The sequence below is a fragment of the Melanostigma gelatinosum genome (genome assembly GCF_949748355.1).
Source record: "Melanostigma gelatinosum genome assembly, chromosome: 4".
Taxonomy (NCBI): domain Eukaryota; kingdom Metazoa; phylum Chordata; class Actinopteri; order Perciformes; family Zoarcidae; genus Melanostigma; species Melanostigma gelatinosum.
In genome coordinates, this window is record NC_136637.1 from 21,081,610 (window position 1) to 21,102,605 (window position 20,996).

At 42.6% G+C, this 20,996-nt stretch overlaps 1 protein-coding gene across 2 annotated transcripts in view; it reads left to right on the forward strand.

Moving 5' to 3' along the window:
- The first annotated feature begins 2,848 nt into the window (after nucleotides 1-2,848).
- LOC306776751 (myosin IXB) overlaps nucleotides 2,849-20,996 on the forward strand; it is a 46,266-nt gene continuing 28,118 nt past the window's right edge. For both annotated transcript variants that reach the window (XM_079267561.1, XM_079267562.1), the window contains exons 1-4: nucleotides 2,849-3,191; nucleotides 18,735-18,944; nucleotides 19,089-19,308; nucleotides 19,547-20,053. In XM_079267561.1, the coding sequence (XP_079123687.1) occupies nucleotides 18,784-18,944; nucleotides 19,089-19,308; nucleotides 19,547-20,053 (888 nt within the window). In that variant the 5' untranslated portion in view covers nucleotides 2,849-3,191; nucleotides 18,735-18,783. The remainder of the gene's footprint in view (nucleotides 3,192-18,734; nucleotides 18,945-19,088; nucleotides 19,309-19,546; nucleotides 20,054-20,996) is intronic.

The following is a 20,996-nucleotide window of genomic DNA, read 5'->3' on the forward strand; positions in this document are numbered from 1 at the left end:
CGTCTCCAGTTCTGACGCCAGGTTTTGGACGTTTCCCAAATCATGGCGCTGCAGATTTAGCTTCTTTAGTGGAAATAAATTGGAAGGCTAACTAATTAGCTCGCCGGAGTTTTGCAGTAGCTCACGCGGTTGACCGCGCATAGTGGTGACCCGTGTGTTAGAAAATCAAATGGCAAATGCCATGAGGACATCTCTTTTTTTTTTTTAATGGTATGCGATCTACTCGCACTACCTCCGCGATCGACCGGTCGATCGCGATCGACGTATTGGGCACCCCTGCTGTAGAGGGTACCAGTTGGACTGAAAAGCTGCAGCGTGTTGGCTCTGCGTGGCATACACCCCTGTACCACTGCAGGGTTATATTATTCTATTGTTCTGTGATGGAGACGGTTAAAAGTGGGTGTGACACAACATCTACGGACAGGAATGGTTTGATGGTGGTAACAGACACAGAGAGACTGAAAAAATAAAAGCCAGTTCCAATCTCATGTTTGAGAGGGCATTGGTCACAATACAGAGCTTTTGTTTTATTATGGTGACACCATCTGGCCAATCAGTGCAATGAAACAACTTATTTCTTGCATGGTGTTGATCAGTCAACATCTGGTGGCCACAAAGCAGTATCACAGTCATTTTCCTGTCAAGAAGAAAACATGGCGCATCAGTGTTAGACCGCTTGAAGATGCTAAAAAGCTCACTGAAATCCTGAAATGTCACAAAATTGTATTTACAATAAATATGGACGGCTGACACAACTTAACTTAACATAAATTGGAATAAATCACTGTTTATAATTCTTCGTAAACTGAAATGTAAATCCCAATTTCACCTCTGTATATTTCTTTGTTGGTTATGAACATTCCAGGATTGAGATTCCTAATTTCTTAATGTAAACTACATTTATTTTATTTTTTTATTTTTATTTTTTTTATAAATTTTTTATTGAAAGACACGAGACAATATTAAGACAATACATATACATAACAACAAGAGGATGACAAGAACAGTGGGATAAAAGCCAGCAAATATCATATAGTCAGTGTGTGTGTGTGCGTGTGTGTGTGTGTGTGAGAATGTCCTTGAGCCTTTTGAGATGGAGGAAAAAATATATATATTATAATAATAATTTAAAAAACCAAACCAAAAAAATAAATAAAATAAAAAATGAAAAACAGGTAATATGTGTGCATATGGATGTTCATGTATGCATGTACGTGGGTTTCAATTGGTTGTCCGGCAAGAAAAACAAAACATAAATCAACAATAGCAAAAGAAATACACAAAGAAAATATATATATATACCGGTATATATACTATACATATTTCAATATTAATAGAATGGGTGGTGTCACGTTTGTATAAACATAGTGAAGGATGACCAGGTGGAATGGTGTTCTGTTGTATTGTATATGATGGATGAGGTTAGATTTTCCATTGAAATATATTCTATCATTAATGGTTTCGAGTCGGTTGATTTGTTGTTCCAGTTCAGCTTCTTGTTGTTTTTCTTTCTTTTTTTTGTAAACAGAGAATGAGATGATTATTCCTCTAAAAACTGCTTTCCATGTTTCCCACAGAAGGGTTGGTGATGACTCTGGGGAATCATTTATTTCTAAGAAGGACGCCCACTCTTTTTTAACAAGACTATCAAACTGAGGGTCTTTGAGAAGAGATGTGTTGAAGCTACACAATCTGTAAAACATTACAGATTGTGACTGGACTATTGTTGATGGATATGTTTATAATGATAAAACGGCCTTCAGGATCGGTGATGGTGGAATTATGGACAACAGAAACTTTTTTGTTAATTAAAATACATACCCCTCTTTGTTTTGAGTTATAGTGAGCCGAGAATGAGTGAGTGAATTGTGGTGATTTAAATTTGTTGTGATCTGATTCTGATAAACTACATTTATTCCATTACAACTATTCACTCACTGTTTGAATATTGAGGAAGGTCTCCTACACATAAAAAAGTATATGCAGTGAGCTAAACATTTCCAATAAAGGTCAAGTGGTTAGTCTTTGTATGCACCGTGTGTTTGATATATATATATATATATATATTTATATTTATATATATATATATATATATATATATATTTATATTTATATTGTACATAGCAGTGAAATGTTAAATGTGTATGCTTAGTTTCTCTGTTCTACTTTGTTGTCTTTAATGTCCTTGTTTTTATATTTGTGTTAGTTATTTGTATATTCTATGACTATGTATCTACGTTGAGAGCAACGTGAAAACCGGAGTCAAATTCCTTGTATGCGTACGCATACATGGCCAATAAATCAGAACCGGAATCACCTTTATTAGCCATGTATGCGTACGCATGAATTTGATTCCGGTTTACACATTGCTCTAAACGTACATACATAGAATATACAAATACATAGAATATACAAAAATATAAAAACAAGGACATTAAATACAACAAAGTAGAACAGAGAAACTAAGCATACACATTAACTACGATGTACAATATAAATATAAATATATATCGAAGAATATATATGAACATGAGAGCAACAACAATAACAATGGATTTGTGATATTAGTGCAAAGTGGAAGCTGATTACCTCTGTTCTACTGTGTTGTCTTTGTTTTTATTTTTTATATTTTAATAATAAAGCTGATTCTGAAATAACATGTCTGTGTACCTGACTATTGTACCACCGCAGTAATCCCACAGAGGGCGCTGTTCAGTCGTAAATGCTCACGAGCAACAGGGTGTCTTCATTGTGCAGAATCTGGCTCGTGCCTTTTTCCTCAACTTTTTTTTTTTCACCGCCCAGGCTGCTTCTGTTATTTAGGTAGAGAGAGAGAGCGAGAGAAAGGAAGTAGCGACGAGCTAGCTGGTTAGCCGCTCTGAACCGCACAGTCTGTCAGGGGGAAGAGTGGACTTCTGAACCCGTTTTATCTCAGAGACTGACCTTCTTTGTTCGACAGAAGTGCGCGGGACAATTCATGTCGGTTCGTTTCATTCTCTAACGTTCACCCGGACTCAACTCTCACGCTTTTGTGTTGTCTGGGTCTCCACCGCTGTTAGCCTAGTCAGTCCTCGTTTCACCAAAAGGAGAACAGCACAAACTGAAGCGCTGAGACTGGGTTAGCCGTTTATTATTATTTTTGGTTGCAATCAAGGATTACACCAAGACAATGAGGAAAACAGCCGGTAAAGGTAACGTTACAATAAATACTCATTTGTACGAGCTTGTTCTGTACTCGTTAATATGTCAAAAATAATGCATTTGTTGAAATATCTTTGTTCTGCTTGTATCGATGTGTTTTCGTCGTTTGTGACAGAGCTGCTGTTTAGGAAGTTCTTGCGAAGTAGCTCATTAACAACTCTTAGGTTACACGGGTTTCTCCCATTGAATGCAGTCTTATCGTCCCGGTTGTTTTTTTTAAAGGCAAAATGGAGGTTACAACCGTCCTGTGCTGACTGAGATGATGATAGTTGGTTGTCTTGGTTTGTGTCACAGCAGCATAGTGGTTAACGTTTCGTGTGTGAATGTAGGCTGACTTGTTTCAGTGCAGTGTGTCCACAGGCCTGGCTAACCTACATGTCAGTGGCTTGTTGTTTGGGGTCAACAAGGCTCACCTGGATCTCAGAAAAAAAGCTCCACTGTGTTCAGTTTTTTTTTTTTTTTTCTCCTTTCTTTCCTTGACATAAATCCAAACCAGAATTGTCGAGAAGGACAACTGCAGTTTATCCAAATGACCAGTGTATCATAACTGTTATTATGTGACCTCCATGGTGGTGCACAATTCATGGCGACAGCAGAGCACAGACACGATTGCATGATTGGTAGGTGAACTACAGATCTGTTTAGTGCTGGGACATATTGTTATTGTGATGTGTGCTGTCTGGGACTTTTTTATAATACTAATAATATCATGATGGATGGTACATGTCTTTGTCCCCCAGACTAAACACATGCATTGCAATTGACCAACAACTTTGTGAACGTATTGACTGTCTGGCTGAGTGATGTCAGCAGTGGCTGCCTCTACTTGCTTTTCCTGTCGTTGCACACCAATGTCAATGCCGCCCACTCCTTGTTTATGTCTGTAATCATGTGAAAGTACTGCCACCTTATCAATGTAGAGTTCAACAATTGGGACTGGGAGACTTTAAAGTGATGGCAAATATATTTAAAATCATATTAAGACACTGAATTGTTGTTTTTCCAGCCATTTCTTCCATACAGTAAGAAAAATCTTCCACACTCGTGCTGCTGGAGCACCAAGCTCTCGCTTCATGACTAACGTCTGGGTGGTGGAAAAAAGTAATCACACACAGGAACATTAACATTACGCACACATATGCACTTCACTGAGTTGGAAGTTCCTCTCCCTCCCCGTTTCCCCTTTTCCATTTCTCTGATTTACTTTTGGTCTAAACAACGTTGTGTTTATGGGATGTGACCCTTGAAAACAAGTAGGCGGGGCATCGACCTATACTGGATTGAATTAACCTTTCCCTAACTCACTTTAGCTTAAATGTAGTTTTCCGAGAATGTAACTGTCTATTCAAATCCGCTGAAAACACTCAATTGGAAAATAAGAAATCAAACCACGGATTAATAATAATGGACAAATGATTGTACAAATAACCACATCACACCCAGGGCCCAGTTTTCACGGGGTGTGTTGCTCACCACAGTTCATCATTGAACTACAAAGCTTCCTGCGTGGAATATAAATGCTAAAGTGACCTCTCATTAATAAGACTTCTCATTAAAAAGATGAGCGCAAACCAGACAGCCTTTCAAATTTATTCTTCAAGACTAAACTCTGGAAGTGACATTGAACAGAATGTAGATTACAGTTAAGCTGTGCCACATATTTGACCGCACATGTCTATTTAATTCATTGTCGAAATGCAATAGTACATAAATATTACTTTTGTGAGCATATGAGACTAATTCTTTTGAAACGCTGTAACGATATCTGTTGAAATGGATACAGTAACACAGGAGGTGTGTGTGTGTGTGGCATCTATAAGCCTGCTGGTCGTGTCGGTTCTGCCAACAACACTATGCTGTGGATCAGGCGTCAGTATATTCAATACAGTCGAGGTTCCCAGCTGTCATACTCACAATCGAATTAACATCCCGATCCCTCAGAGACATCTTAAGAGTCAAATCTCCGTTCAAGAAATGATTTCCTGTCTCACAATTTCAATTATAGTAGAAATATAAAAGGGAAGACATGGAACTGAATGGAGATATTGTTCAGATATGAACACGTAATGTGTGAATGTCATCTGAACCGGAGCTGTAATATTAAAACTTTCACTCAATTCTTCACTTAAAATATCCGTCCCAACATCTTCGAATGATTGTAAACCGGGAAATGATGTTGCAATACAAACCGTTTATCCCAAACCTCCTTAAAGTGCTTCTAAACACTAAAGGGCGGTCCACAGAACGGCTCTCTGCCATCTTTGAAAGCAGAGGGCCATATGGCCCCCCGCTAATGGTCGTACTCTTCAAGCCCCACAGCGAAGCTGACAGTGGTTGAAGACAAGCAAGAGGGGGGAGGGGGAGGGAAGACCAATTACATCTCCACCCCAGCCCTGAGTTGTAATTGGTCTACACATCCTGGTGGATGCAATTGTGTGAAAACTGCGGATGAAAAGATAATTGCCTCGATCATAGCGGTGCCAACGATTCTCAGAGGAAACTCGAGAAGCGATTCAAAGGGTTTCATCCTCCGACTCGGCTTTCGTGTTCAGCTTTATTACGTCGATTTTCAACCACAAAATCTACCGTTGTGTGTTACGCATGTTGATTTCTGCACAGATAAAACTATAAATACATCTCAGCTAAGCGTTGTGTGTATGTATCTCTAGCGGCAGTGTCCTACTGCTTATTATAGTATGTCTGTGTTTTTAATGAATGTAGGTCTGATGCTGTTTTCTTATCAAGCAAGCTGCTTGCTTCTGCTAGCTTCTGTTTTTGAATAAAGGGTTGGAAATGAATGCTTTTTTGTTTTAAAATAATCACCCGATTAATCGATTTATTAAAATAATCGTTAGTTGCAGCCCTACTTAGGGGTCTTGTGGTCGGCTACATATGAGCATTGTATTTTTAGCTGCTGACTTCAGAGTCGCAGATAGTAAAAGCAACTTTTTGATTGGTTGCAATTGATCTCTCAGCTCCTGTGTCTGTCTTATCTTGTGTGTGTGTGTCAGTGTTAAATGGTTTGGGTGTTTCTAGAATAACCCGGGAAACTACTTTTGTTTGTCACAACTGTTCGATGAATCATGATCAGTGTGGGAAATTAAACCCAAAGTGGTGGCTGTAGAAAATACTTTACGTCGGGAATACCAGCCACTCTGGCATTTTAGTCTGGTTTCGGCCTACTGTTTGCTATATGTTTGGGATCTGCAGTTTGTACAAGGTTGGCTGACGTTCTTCGACTACCAATCATTATGAAAACACACACTATGCCTTGAAGGGAAGCGTCTGTTTGCCTACTTTAAAGCAACGAGGCAGAGTCTGTCTGCTGTATGGCAATCCTGTTTGTTGGAGTTAACTATTAGGTCGTTGGGTTCCTCTTTTTATTTTTTTGCTTCAGAATCTGACATGTTTAGGTTCCTGACAGAACAGAGACAGAGGAGCAGGTCAGAATATGGTTCGCTGTGGCAGGAGAGCGATTTCTAATGAGCCCCTTAGCAGCTTGCCTCGTCTCTATGTGCAGCTGGTGAACCGGGGCGATGTGATTTAGGCTACCTGTGAAACACCTGCAGTCCCACGGCCCAGCAGAACAGCCTCAGTATGTAGGACACGAGAGTTGAGTGGCAATCTGTTTGCTTGCTACACGAGGTATAGCGAAGGGCTCGTTGACAAAGGCTTGGCAGGAGAGTTGGGCGTGTAGAGGCTTGTGTTTCTATTACTGTGTGTGCGCTCATTACCAAGATGTCTGTATCACTCTTGTTACTCACACTGCTGTTCAAGAACACTGGGATGGGCTGGGTGTCATTCTGCCTTTTTTTTTGGAAACTGGTGAGTTGGTACAGGGGCGCAAATTACCCGTCACAGATGTTGACGGGTAATTTGAAATACGCTTCCATGGGTTAAAAACCTAGATGACTCCCATCAGTGTGTCGTGTCCCTATTTCAGTAGAACAAGAAGGTGTATGAGGAAGAGAGGGAAGGAAAGAAGGAGGTAAGAAAAGGAGAAACGGGACACCGGTGTGTGTGATTTTGTGTACATGTGGCAGTGCTTAGGCCTAGTCCCAATAATGTGACAGGAATGCGTCAGGGTCCGCCTCTCTGTGGCAAAAGACGGTGAAAGAAAGATGCTCGCCGAGCTTTGCAGCGTGGATTTGCAGTGACCTGTGTTTTATGAGACCGGACCACCAGATGGAGAATGTTAGTGTGTGAGTAAGGCCGTCTGTCTTCAGTAGACAAGGAGAGGTGAAGAGAATACCAGAGTGGTGAGGTTTTAGAAAATCATCCAATTCCACAAACTCTCTGGTAACTCGGCTCTCACAATGTGGCAACGCTGAATTTCTGGGCTTTATAAATAGAGGCAGCTTTAATGACGGGGTGTAAGTGAGGAAACGGGATGGCCTACTTACTGAGCCGGAGTATTCCCAAAGTCATCATTTCAAGATAATTGGGATCAAAGCTTGATCGCGATGATTATGATTATACCAAACCTGCATGTTTAGATTGTGATTATAGGCACAGATCTAAGCCAAGCAAACGTTTTCACCAAAATATACAACTCTAAAAATGTTCCGCAGTGAAGCGAAAGGTGGTCTGTGAACATCATGGAGGACATATTTGAACCACACAATCACTTCATATGGAATTTAGATTAAACTCTCCATGTGACATCTTTCATGTTCATCTCTTTTGGGTGCTAATCCTCCAGTGTTAGCATCACCTGCTTTCAGCACATTCAAATATGGATCATAAAGTGAGAGATGCCAACAATAACCCAATTTGATCCATGGGTTTTAGCTGCTGCTGCTATTTCTGTGGTTGTAGATCTCCCAGTGAGCCAAACGTAAGGAACAGCAGCAAACAAACATTTCGGCTACAAAAATAATTCAACTGTCCACAATAGATTATGTTTTGCATGATTCCACCATTTGATTCTCTTCTTACCCGTCTGGAAATGTTGCATGCATCAATATCACAACTGGTCAACAACTCGTGCAACCTTTTTCAAAAAAAAAAATCCAATGTGCGCTTATATCTTCGAAGTCTGACATATTGAGTTCTGTCATTCGCTCCCTGCCCCCTCAGCTGCAGAGGTCATCCTCAGGAAGGGGTGTGTGTGTGTGTGTGTGTGCGTGTGTGTGTACAGATTGAGTTGATGGCTGTGGTTCGTGCTCTAACATCCCCCTTCATCCTCTCTGCGGTCACTGATCCTGTCCCTTGGCTCTGGATTATGGACACACCCTGAGGCTCCGTTTGCTGGTACTCGGCACCACAGTGCAGCTCTGAGTGGGACCGTCAAAATTGGATCGTTAGGTTGAGCTAACAAGGGCCAGAGAGGTGCACCGCCTTGAGTGTATTTCTCATTATTTATTTACCTAAATGTCGATCATATGTCTGGCATAATTGGACTTGATTGTAATATTCTTGTTATCTAAAACACTGCCTCTAACAGCGTCATTTAAATCAACCATCATTTACCTGCCTCGTCTCACCTGCTTTATCCGTCACTATAGTACAGGCACAGAAGTCACACAGTTGTCATGTGTAACTGGCTGAATTTGTAGTAGTTTGGGTTGTTTTAGTGCACATAAAGCATTACAGTAGATATGTATATTGTGAAAAACATGAACTCCTGCCTTATATATAAGGACATTGCATGATGACTATTTATTGACCGGGGAAAGTGAAGTTCAAGCTGTGATTTATTTTTCGTGGTTTATTAATACACTCGCTGTAGATCTATGTTGTAGATCGACTGCAAATATTGTGGAGATGCAGTTACAGACGATGAAAGAGTTTAATGCAGTCCCTAATTTAATACATAGTCCACAAAAACCCCTTTGAAAGATGTAAGTTTATTGTCATAAATTGGGTTGTCTAGTGTAGGAGACTTCCAACGTCATTCCGTGACTCACTCCTTGTGAAGTGATGTGAGGGGAACAAATGATCTCAGCCAGGCAAGGCGGTGGAGGTGATGGAACGTTATATGTGCCAGTGTGTTACAGAGGACAGTTAGCTTTGGATTACTTTGTCATGAGGCTTGAAAACAAAACACAATATAGTTCATCTTCTATTTATGTTGGCCGTTAACATACAGTTCCAATCCAAACATATCAAGGCATGTTCTTTGGGCTTTTTTTTGCAGTTGTAGGATTCTGACTGCAGCCAGTCTCACCACTGGATGCCTGAAGGGCTGTGGAGAGTGACAAGGGAAGCACAAGAGAAAAAGCGAAGCACAGAGGAGCACAGATGATGGAAAGAAGGAGACAGGCTAAGGGTAGAAGCAGAGGGCCGTGGCTATGAGCTCTATATTGGCCGGGCTCTGCTCTGTTTGTTTTTGCGCTATTTTTACCGTGCAGTCTGACTGTGGTCACCGATGAACGGCTCCATATGTTAGTTACATTTCATCTGACAGAAATCGTTCAGGAAGTCCGGCCTATAGTTGGAAGTGTTGAGCGACATGTAATGTGATCTGTAGAAGAAAAGGAGGGGACAGTCAAACAAAACTAGCAGTGTCGTCTTTTTACTCTAAATAGTTTTGTTCGCACAGAATCCTTTCTGTTCTTTGTGCTCTTACTGTGCAGTCCACACAAACAACTAGATGTTAGGATGACATTATTATTCCTAAAATGTTTATCATCCACCTAAAGATCATAGGGACAGACCACAGGGAAGATTATTTCAATAGATTATGCTCGCTGCACATAATCTATTGTATATTGTGATGTCTGAGATTATGCTTTTTCCCCGTTTTGTTACTCCTTTATTACTTGTCATTATACGCTCTTTTTAGCCAGCCGTCCTGTTGCTCTCTGTCCCACTTTTAAGTTAAAAATGAGGTCAAGGCCTGTATAAAATGTTGGATGAGTAACATTTAGGCGTTTCTCAGTTGGTAGAGCAGTGATTTTGGAACCACACTAAAACCTGGTGCCATAGCAGACAGAACTGAGGCGTTAGTTTGTGTTAAGCCTCAGTTTTTTTCCTGCTGCCTGCTTACAAACATAAATTAGCATTCTACCCTGCTGTCTGAACCTTTTCCTCTAAGGACTAAATAAGTGTGTGTGTGTATGACATGTGTTAGCGGCGGCAGGGCTACGGGATTATAAATACGTATGAACTTGGTGCAGTGACTATTCTGGTGCTACAATGGAGTCATGTGTTTTTAGAGCAGGGTAGCCCACATGAGTGAGCGTGTACAATAATCCCCTCTGTCTGCCTGCTTCCTTTTCTCCTCCTTCCTGATTTCTTGCCTGCAGCTGCCCCACATCTGCAGATGAAATACTGTATGTTTGTGCGCTTTGTCGAGCTCAAGAGGAAGGAAGTGTTTCCCTAACTGGAGACCACGCTGAGCAGCCTCACATCAAATGCACATAAATCCAGTAAACACATTGTCCAAATATTTGCATTTTTCTACAGGCTTATTTCAGGTAGGCTGCAAATAACTATGCTGACCAACACTCCCAACAAACCCCAACGATATTTAGATTAGTCTCACAGAACACTAAGGATAAGAATGTCCCATCTGATGAAATGGAACCAGTGGAATTTAGCAATTTTTCTTTAAAAAATGGATTCAACGATTTAAAAGATTATCAAAACAGTTTCAGCTCTAAATGTTGGGCAAAAGGTTCAGCTTCCTGAGTATCCATCTTCACAGACTTCTTTTTGCTATTACAGCTGGTCATTGAAGGAATACTGCACATCGTACTGGTGTTTATGTTGTTTTGTCTGCCCTCTGAATGTCTGTATTACTAATTAACAACACACCGGTGTCCTCTATGCCATCATTTAGCAGTATTCCTCCACCGCTGGTCTGAACTAGCCCATTATTAATCCAACATGGCGGAGATGGCTGGTCTGGAAAACTCTCCGGAAATCCCTGTCACCACCAACCAGCATGGAATCCCAAAACAGCCAATCGGACTGAGCAGAGACCTTCTGGGTTGCATTAAGTCCGACATGCTCCGGCCTCACTGGTCTGCTGTATTTCACGTGGATGCTGCTGCTTTGAATCTAGAGTTTCATCTCATCACAATGATTGAAAACATGTATTTCTTTCCACCATCTCGGTCGTCCATGCGTCATGTCATCGCGGTATTAAAGAACCCTGGGAATTCTTCAGTCTGTGCAGGACAGATGTTCAAGGCTGGGATTTTATTTTGGGCAGAATTTGTATGTGTGTGTGTGAGAGTTACTGCGCAGCACTCCGCCTCACCTTTTGAGTGGTTCAATGACATGCAAAGTAATCATTCTAGTTTGTGGTTCATTCAGATCTGGTTTGTTGGCTTTTTTACTTTGCTCGCTGGGGTTTTCCCTCAGGTCTGACTGACTGGATGACAGACATTAGAGGACATTATGTGGAGACCTGTTTTTCTTTTTTTTTGTGAGTGGAGCACTTCCTCCACTCACCTCTACTCAGTTGGATTTGGCATCTGGAGCGAGTTAAAGCAGCAGTGCCAAATGTTCAGCTAGTGGGGAGCAGAAGGGGGGGTCGAAGGGGGGAGGCAATGGGGGAGATTCTGTTAATGACGGTGGTATGACAGCAGGGGGGGGGGGGCACAGTTAGAAAAACTCAGCAGTCCGGGTGAGGCAGACTGGGTAGCGAGACACGGGGGAGTCGTGTAAGGCTGTACCCGGGCCTCTCGCATTACTCACCTGCTGTGAAAGGCACATAAAGTAGCAGTTCATAAAACAAACATCAGAGCAGGCCGACGCGAAGAGGCCTCGGAGGAGTAACGCAGCCGTGATTTCAACTTGTTTTGTAGTAACTGGTCCGGTGTGTTTACAGCCGGCCTCATGGTGAACGGTCTGTGCGTGATACGGGGGTCATATGGGGTCATACCTTCCGCCGAGTGATGTCAAGTGAACAGCAGCCTGCTTCAGTCTGTCAATACGTGACTCAAACACACTGTATTGGGAGTGGCAGATCAATGGCGTGCACTCGGATGACCACGTTATAATTGATTAGCATTGTCCACGGCAGTTATGGTGATTTATTTATTGTGACAGACAGCGGACTTGCTTGAGTTGTGATGAGAGATCAGATGGTGTTTATCGCTCTCAAAGACTTGCCACTAAGACCGAACGGCATCTGTGATGTCTCGCTCTCTCTCTCTGTGCTCCACTCCCTTTTTCTTTTTGCTTACTTGTGGCAGAGAAGAGGATTTTGACCATGAGCTTGGGCTCTATGCTGGATGAATAGGATAATATCAACAAGTCAAAGACTGGATCCCCGCGGCTCCTCTCTCCTTTATCCTCTCCTTTAGACGGAGGCAGCAGATGCTCCTCAGCTCTGCTTTTATTGTCTGTGGCTGGCCAGCCTGGGAGCTGACTTAAATACTAGGGGGGGGGGGGGGGGATGAGCTTTTAGTGCTCCCCTTTCCTTCACTCTCTCCTCAGAGTTCCCTCTCTATCTGCGTTTGTCTTATTGACCTCAGTTGGTGTCTGCTGGATGAGTTAATTCCCTGATTGAGATTTTGGTCCCTTTTGTTTTTAATAAACAAAAGGCTGCATCTTTTGAATAGGCCCACATGGCTCCAGTGGGAGGGCTCTGATCCATTCACAGCCATTTTGGGTGTATCTGCACTTCCTCAACTGTGGGGCTGATTTACCACCACTCGACAGCAACAGGAGCAATCTCTCGCTCTCTCTATATCACACAAGTCCCGAGTGCATTTATGAATCCCGAAGAGATCTCACACACACACACACACACACACACACACACACACACACACACACACACACAGTGAGTCTTTACTTCCTTTTGCTTGTGCTTCTCATTGTGCCCAGAGGACAATGCAGCCCACTTTGGCAAAAAGCCAGGCCCTCTCATCTCCATGAGGTCATGCAGAGAGAGAGTTGTAGCGGTGATGGATACCTCTGTGGCCCTCCACTGCACTGTCCCTGGGGAGAAGAACGGAGCTCGGTCTGCAGCGTGGCAGCCAGGCACACAGATGTACTCTGGAAGGGGTCTTTTTGAAATTCAGTGTAAAACAAAAATGATTACGTTGAAATTGTTAACCACCAAGCCTTCGGTAGGTCCATCATTACAAGCACATGTTGTCGGAACAAGCACATTTTTTTTTTTTTTTTTACTTTATTTAAATTCTAGTCAAGGTCTCGACGATGTCGGAGGGTAGATTTGAATAATTCATTAATTAAAAAGAAATATCTTCAACAAAGCCTGAGAAGCAGTTATATAGGACACTCTCTACCAGTCCAACACAGTGGCTGCTTCATGAAGCAGTCAGACGTGTGTGTGTGTGTGAGAAAGTGTAATTTATCTGACGCATCCCTTGTTATTACATCATCACGCGTCTCTTCAATTACACATACCTTGCTCATCCTTCCTGGCTAGGGTACTGAAATGCGTGCTTTACAGAAGTCATGATTGGAAATGTCGCCTTGCATTTACTCATCAGGGCGGGGACTCCTCCTGAACAAAGTTGGAGGGATTCCTGTTGCTTTTCTTCCTTTCGGCCGCATGGTAATAATTTATAACTAACTTAAAAGTGCTGCTGATAATAAAAACGAACTCTACATACCTCCACAAACTCTGTTGAAGCCTGAACTGGAGTGCGTGTTGTTTGGTTCTTTGTCCGCTGGCCTTTTTCCCTGTTTTACTGTTTACTGTTTACTGAGTGCTGTTGGTGTTTAATCTTTTTTTATAATAGAGAGATCCTCCAGCTATTTTGGTACACTCATTCTTGACATGTGTTTTTTATTGAAAATATTTGTATTTAATTGGTATGGGATTCGATTGATCTGTGAATGATTTATCATGTGTGTATATTTGACCTACATGGCCTACATGCATGTATATGTGACTGTGACCTACATAGGGCAGTGTGATGAGTGGGTTGACCATTAACCATAGTGGTTATGTTTTTCAAAAAACAATCCTAGTGATGGTGTTCCTCAAAGTTCAAATAGCAGCCTCCATGGGTGCAGTCATGTCAGAGACTAGTTACTCCGTGATTGGCGCTGCTTGTAGCTCCGACTAGTGAGACTCATCAGATATCCTGGAGTGAAACACTGGGAGTGACCATATCTCACTGATGACATCATAACTCGCTTCCTTTTGGTGTCCACGTGTTTTATCAGAGGGGGAGACGCATACAGTGAGGGAGAGACTGGAAGGCGGTGAGAAATGTATATTGGAGTATTCAGCTGAAGCTCATTGATGTGTCACCGGGTCGTCTACTTCCTGCCGGATCAGAGTCAGCTGTTGGTGTCTCAGCAGTGACTGGCTTCTCTGTTTATACAGTCTATAAATATAGGAGTGTGCATGCCAGTCTTGGGAGGTCCCATTTGGGAAGAAAATTTACTGTCTGCAGCACAGACGAAGAGCATAACACTCACATCTCTCACACATCTCTAAGTGAGATCATAAACACTACAACAACTGGCCATATAAAGGCAAAACATGTTTGTTTTGTTTCCTCTTACTATGGCTCCTCCTTCTTCTATGGATGGAGCTTTGCGCTGTTTCATCTTTGAAGTTGGATGAAGACGAGGAGTTGGGAGAAAGGGGAGAGTGAAACAACTCTTACTGCCAACTCCAGCGTCAGTTATCATGACATTAGATGCTTGTTTTCTGCTATTTTTTCAGTTTGTCAGTTACAGTGTCCTGTGTTGCATACGTACTATATTTCTCTCTTTTAACATTGTGCTGCTCAGAATTATACCATGTGTGGTCTAATTTAGTAGTTTTACTTAACTAGCTGTTGAATTGGTTTTACTGATTTCTTCTATTTCTGTTCTTTTGATAAATCTGTGTGTCGGACAATCTTTATTTATCCTGATGAATGCACAGTGAAATGAATTTACTTAAAGCCTCTTCTCCTTGACCAGGATAACAAGGAGTTAGCTGGGATAATGTTAGTGAGTTCAGTCAGGATGAATGGTATTTCCTTTTTTTTTTTTTATTTAAAAAGTCTGCTTTAAAGAGCTTGTTAGTTGTTAATGCCCCGTCCTGCCCACAGTAAGCAGATGAAGAGCTCCCTCTCTACCCTCTGTTGTAGTCTTTGCGCTCCAGTGTCTTCCCAGCAGCCCTCAGTAAGCAGCTAAAGTGCCAGGCTAAGCCTACGCAAAGCAGACAACCTTGGGTCTTATCTGAGGAATGCTGGGCATCCTCGCAAAGGATCTCCTCCACAGGGAGGAAGCAGTATTATCTCAAAGCCTCTGTCTCCTTTGATTGTCCCCTGGGACCCCTCTCTCTTTTCTGTCTCACTTTTAGATGTTTACCCCTCTCTCTCTGTCTGTTCCTCGGACTTCCTCGCTATTTCGTTGTTCAGTTTTCTCTCTGTCACTACCCCTTTTTCCACCGTTTTTTTTCCCCCTCTGCAGTGCCACACAACATGAGATGAACTGCTTAACCTCTTCCACACATATTCTGTACTTTGTTTTAGCTCTTTTTTTTAAGCTCGTTGAGAGAGCAGCTCAGGATTTAAAGTAACAGACTCAAACCAGACGGGGCCCGTGATCAAGGATCGTAATGATGCTGTCTTTTGTGGTCTCTGCTGTTTTTTTTGCATGCCGTGGCATTTTACAGGCTTGCATGTTTTTTGGGACTGTGGTCAGCTATCCTGGCAGAGGCACAAACTCATGACTCCCAAGCTGCTCTTATTTCCCCCCTAATTCTCTCCAGTGACCTAAGTGGTTCCAGAGCTGCAGCTTTGTTAAGATATCTGTGGCCCGGTGGGTTGAGAGGGAGTCGTCCTTTTAATCACAAGGTTCGATCCCCGGCTCCTTCTGCCCGCATGTAGAAGTGCCTTTGAGCAAGACACTGAACCCAAGTTGCTCCCCGAAATGTACCTGTATGTATATGATGGGTCTAATAAAGTTATTGGGTACAAGTTAGCGTGAGCACCGTGTGGTTTGGTTTCAAATCTCTTCAACATTTTTGGGTGAGATTGTTTGTGATTTATTCTTTTCTGGACAAAAGATCCCATTGTTATACAGTAGAGGAAGAAAAGACCCAACATTATCTTTGCCACATTACGAAACTAGATCTTTTTGCACATGATTTTAATTCGCTATTCTTAATGTGTACTTTCAGTGAAAACAAACCTTTATAATGGAGGAATGGAGAACTTGATTTCATAACTCAAGCAAGAGCCTTTTATTTTTTTTTTTTAGGAATATCTCAGACTATAATATTTCTTATTTTTCAAGTTGAGAAAATAAACTGTCTCTGCCTGACTGATAAAAGTGATAAACTGTAGGACTCTGCACTTTTAGGGCCCGACCTGGGATCAGGTTACCAGAGCAGGGCAGTCTGCCTGCCACACAGTGATTTAAACCAGCTTCCTGTTTCCCAAGGGAGACTCTCAGTGTACACAGAATACATAACTGATGTGGAGCCACGCTACATGATCCATCATTAGACCAACCTTTACCCAGCTGCCTCCTGGGACTGTCATTCACACTCAAATATGTTTAACTATTCTGCATTCATTTTGGGTACAGCCAGCCTTAACCGTGATCATGTTTATTGTCTTTGATCCAGATGGATGCTACAATAACTACGTTTACATGCACCAAAAAAACCTCCTACGTAATATGCTGTTTACAAGCCACATCTCATATTCGATATGTTGTCGTATTTGGAATAATGGTGGAATATTAGTGTGCATGAGATACCTCAGCATTACTTCAAAGAGTTGCCTTTTTAAATGAATCGGTCATGTTGTTCCAGGCTCTCTGTTCATCAGCTTTGATGTGACGCTGCCATCATGTCAGTCTGGTAAAGAAACTACAGCAACACACCGTCAGTCATCTGGGCGTAGAGTAAAGTTAGCTTGCAGTTGTACGACGGATGATTGTACAACGAGTTGAGCGCTAATTACAGAGTAGTGTTAGCCCGATGTTTTTTTACCGACACTTAGAGTACCAAAAGAAAACTGCTCCTCGTACATGGATGAACCAGACTGTTCTCTTTCCTCTGTGTGTAGTTATGGAAGAGCTATAGATTGGTGTTTAAAGTTTGGGTTTCTTTGAAACGAGAACTAAAGGCCATTTAGCGCAAATGTGTGTGACGTCAGTAGAAAGTCAACATTCTGTGAACTCAACTTTTACAGGAGCAGCGTGTAAATGCTGTGTTTGAATCTTTTGTAATAAAACCTTGCTAATACTGGTTATGACTGCTCATCCCTGACAGTAGAAATAGTCACATGTTGAGCAGGGCTAAACGTTTTAATTACAGCTAAAAACCACATCAGCTGATTTGACTCATTAATACACGGTCAACAAGAAATGCAGTGATTGGTTTGCACCCTCTGTTGCCAAACTCTCGCTTTAAACCGGGTTGCAGTTACATGAAAGGGTTCAAAAGGATTTGGTGCCCGACCTCATTGACTCCTGTGCGTTTAATGGCATGGAACACAGTCATGTGGTTCACCAGTAGGAAGTTTCTTTCATCAGAAACTTACACACATCACTGTAGGTGTCTTCTCCGTGAGAGTGAATAACATCCAGACGTCACACCGTTTGTGGTTTGCGTGTGTTCTGTTTTTGCATCTTGGTTGCTGTCGTTGAGCGGAAGGGTTCAATTTCTGTGAAGCTTCTGCAGCTGCAACTTACGGTAAAGTTTCAGTGGCAATGTTATTTACATGTGTCAATGCACTGCAGTGTTATTACATTTCAGTCAACGCTAATGCACACGTCTGAGCCCTGCACCCAGGCTCATGTGCTCTCTAGAGCAACAGTAATATTCTTCTCCATTTAGTTCACGACTACTCTGATGACTGAACTGTATTTTTAGATAAAACCACAAATAGGAAACTAGTTACATTCTCAAATATCATGGAATCAATATATCTTGAAGGTTGCCTTAAAGTTAGTTTTGTTGTTTGTTTGTGATTTATTTTATATATTTAAAATATTTCAGTGGTGATTGGTAAATATTTGGAATAAGGGAATAATGTGTAGATTTTGGAATGTCACTCTTTGTAGTTTACAGATTTTTAACATCTCTTTATGTTGAACCACTGATTACAAAGCAAGAAGTTCAGGCAAGTAAATAACGTAACAGGACACACAGACCTTCCAGATGATCTGTTGCTAATTTAAGGCCTGTGTCCTCTCAAACTGTTATATTTCCTGTATGGACCTTTTTTTCTAGGCTAATCTAAGACACATCTCTGTAGCAGAGTTGCATTCAGTCCAGAATGTTAATTTCAGAGGGTCAAAAAACAAGCACGAGCTTCCCATGTGGTTTCAGACTTTGTTTGAAAATCATCTATTTTTGGGGGATTTTAAAATGCTTGCATAGAGCTGCAATTACGCAATTTTTAGGCTTTGAGAAAGCTGCAATGCTTCTATTGGTTCACCGTCTCTTTCTACTGGCTTTAGTAGTGTTTATTGGAATAGAATAGAGAGTCACTCCTCTCTTTCATCCCAAATGTTGTAACTACACAGGTTTCTACTGAGGCCTCGAACAGCCTCGTTTTATCATGGTCCAGTGTCAATATGAACATGTGTGGATGTATGAAGTGGAAATAATGACGTGTCACTCACTGATCAATCATTTCCAGGTGCTGCGTGGTGAGAGGGGCATGCTGAGGCCACTCCCCCTGGCCCAGGATGAGTGTCAGAGATGGCGCTGCCACCATGGCAACGAACGCAGGTGGAGGAGGAGGGGGAGGCGGGCCAGCTAGCCCTAATAACGATCAAGATGGCCGCTCATACCTGCTCCAGATCTACCCGAGGCTGGCCGCCCAGTCAACCACCTGCTGCAACCTCAGGTGAGCGTGCCACAGCATCGCGACCATAAAATGTAGCATCAACCGTTTATATTTAGCTATGATGTCATTGAAGTAATGTAAGTAGAGGAACTGCTGTAAACCGGCATTGATCAAACTAAGTCATTCCGTTCTTCTGCTCATCAGAGTGCAGAAGGACGCTACCACAGCCTCCGTGATCTCAGACGCTGCCACGGCTCTCGGGCTGGACCCCGGCCGCATGTATGTGCTGGCGGAGGTGAAGGAGTGTGGCGGCGAGGAGTGGGTGCTGGAGGCCGGAGACCTGCCGGCACAGAGGTTTTTGCTGTGGCCTCGGAAAGCCCAGGAGCAACACCCCCGAAGCCTCGGCTTTTACTTCTTACTGCAGGTAGAGTTCACTCTGCAGTCAGACTCGGTGGGCCGCTGGGAAAAGGCCTCCCACTGTCTCACTATCGCATCCTGTCTACTTCTGCTCTTGCTTCCTCTTTGTTGCCATTTTCAGTGAGAGCAAAAAACAAGTAGTCAACCCAAATAACAAGTTACACAAAAATGCAGCAGCCCAGAATATTACTACTAACTGTCTAAGATAATGTAATCATTTTTTTCTTTTCCTTTCTCCGATCCAGGAGAGGAACCATGATGGCACTATTCATTATGTCCACCTCCCACCTGTGACTAAGGAGCAGGAGGCCCAGCTAGCAGCCAGGGGCTTCCTTCCTCCTCCACAGGACGACTTCGCAGACCTCTGCAACCTCCCCGTCCTCAATGAGGACAACATATTAAACAACCTGCGCACGCGCTTTTACAAGAAAAAGATCTACACCTATGCAGGCAGCATCCTCATAGCCATCAACCCCTTCAAGTTCCTGCCCATCTACAACCCCAAGTACGTCAAGATGTACGAGAACCACCAGCTGGGCAAACTGGAGCCTCATATTTTCGCTATTGCGGACGTGGCTTACTACGCTATGCTCAGGAAGAGGGTCAACCAGTGCATCGTCATCTCTGGGGAAAGTGGCTCAGGAAAGACCCAGAGCACCAACTTCCTGATCCACTGTCTGACTGCGCTCAGCCAGAAGGGCTATGCCAGCGGAGTGGAGAGGACCATACTGGGAGCTGGACCCGTTCTGGAGGTAAGACGTTAACGTCTGTGACAGCAGTTTTTTTTCTGGCCTGCGTGTGTACTCCACTAGTCACTTTCGCTGACAACCACCTCATGTTGACTGTCATTCCTCGGTGGTTCTGAATGATAAAAACATCCCATGAACGTATGGGGTCCCATGCAGTACCGAGCAAATGCATTTTCAGGCTGTGACCCAATTGCACTTCCCTGCGTGGGCTGACCCGATGAGACACATGGTCGTCTGTGTGCAGTGCCGAAGGCTTTAACATAAAGATTATGGTCAACCCAGAAAGAAGAAATGAGAAAGAGGATGGGAAGTTGCTTTATTAACCAGTTATGTGGCCCCTTGCCTTTTGAAGATGAATCTAGTGAAGATAGTGTAGTTTGTTTGTTTTCTCTCTCCACCTATTTTTTGAAATGCAATCTTGCTCTCTTCGGGGAACTGATTGCGTAACATCACGAGTTCTGTTTTTGACTATTTGTATATGAACAGCATCATTTTCATTTGGAGCGTTTTTTTTGTTGTGAACAAAAGCTGATATTTCTTTGTTGCCGTTTGGGTCAGGTGACTGCTCTTCTTCCTGCTTTCTGGTCTGTGAGAAATTAAGCGCTTGTACCGACTTGCTCTCTGCAGCTGCTGACGGGACACAATGAATCCAAACTGATACAACACGTTATGTCAGCCAGTGGGAGAATATCTATCAATAAATCATGAGAACTCTAAGTGATTTTTTAAATTTTTTTCTTTTTAATCCATGCAGTGTTTAATCAATACGTGAGGCCAGCTGGTTGCTAATAATGGTGCACAGCGTTCAGGCCTGTTTCTGGACCGACCAGCTGTCTGTCTAACTGAGTCACGTGTGACTCTGATGAGACGGAGTGTCTCCCTCGCTTAGTTTTCTGATTAACCCGAGTGAGCAACTGCCTCACTGATACACAGGAAAAGGCAGCGC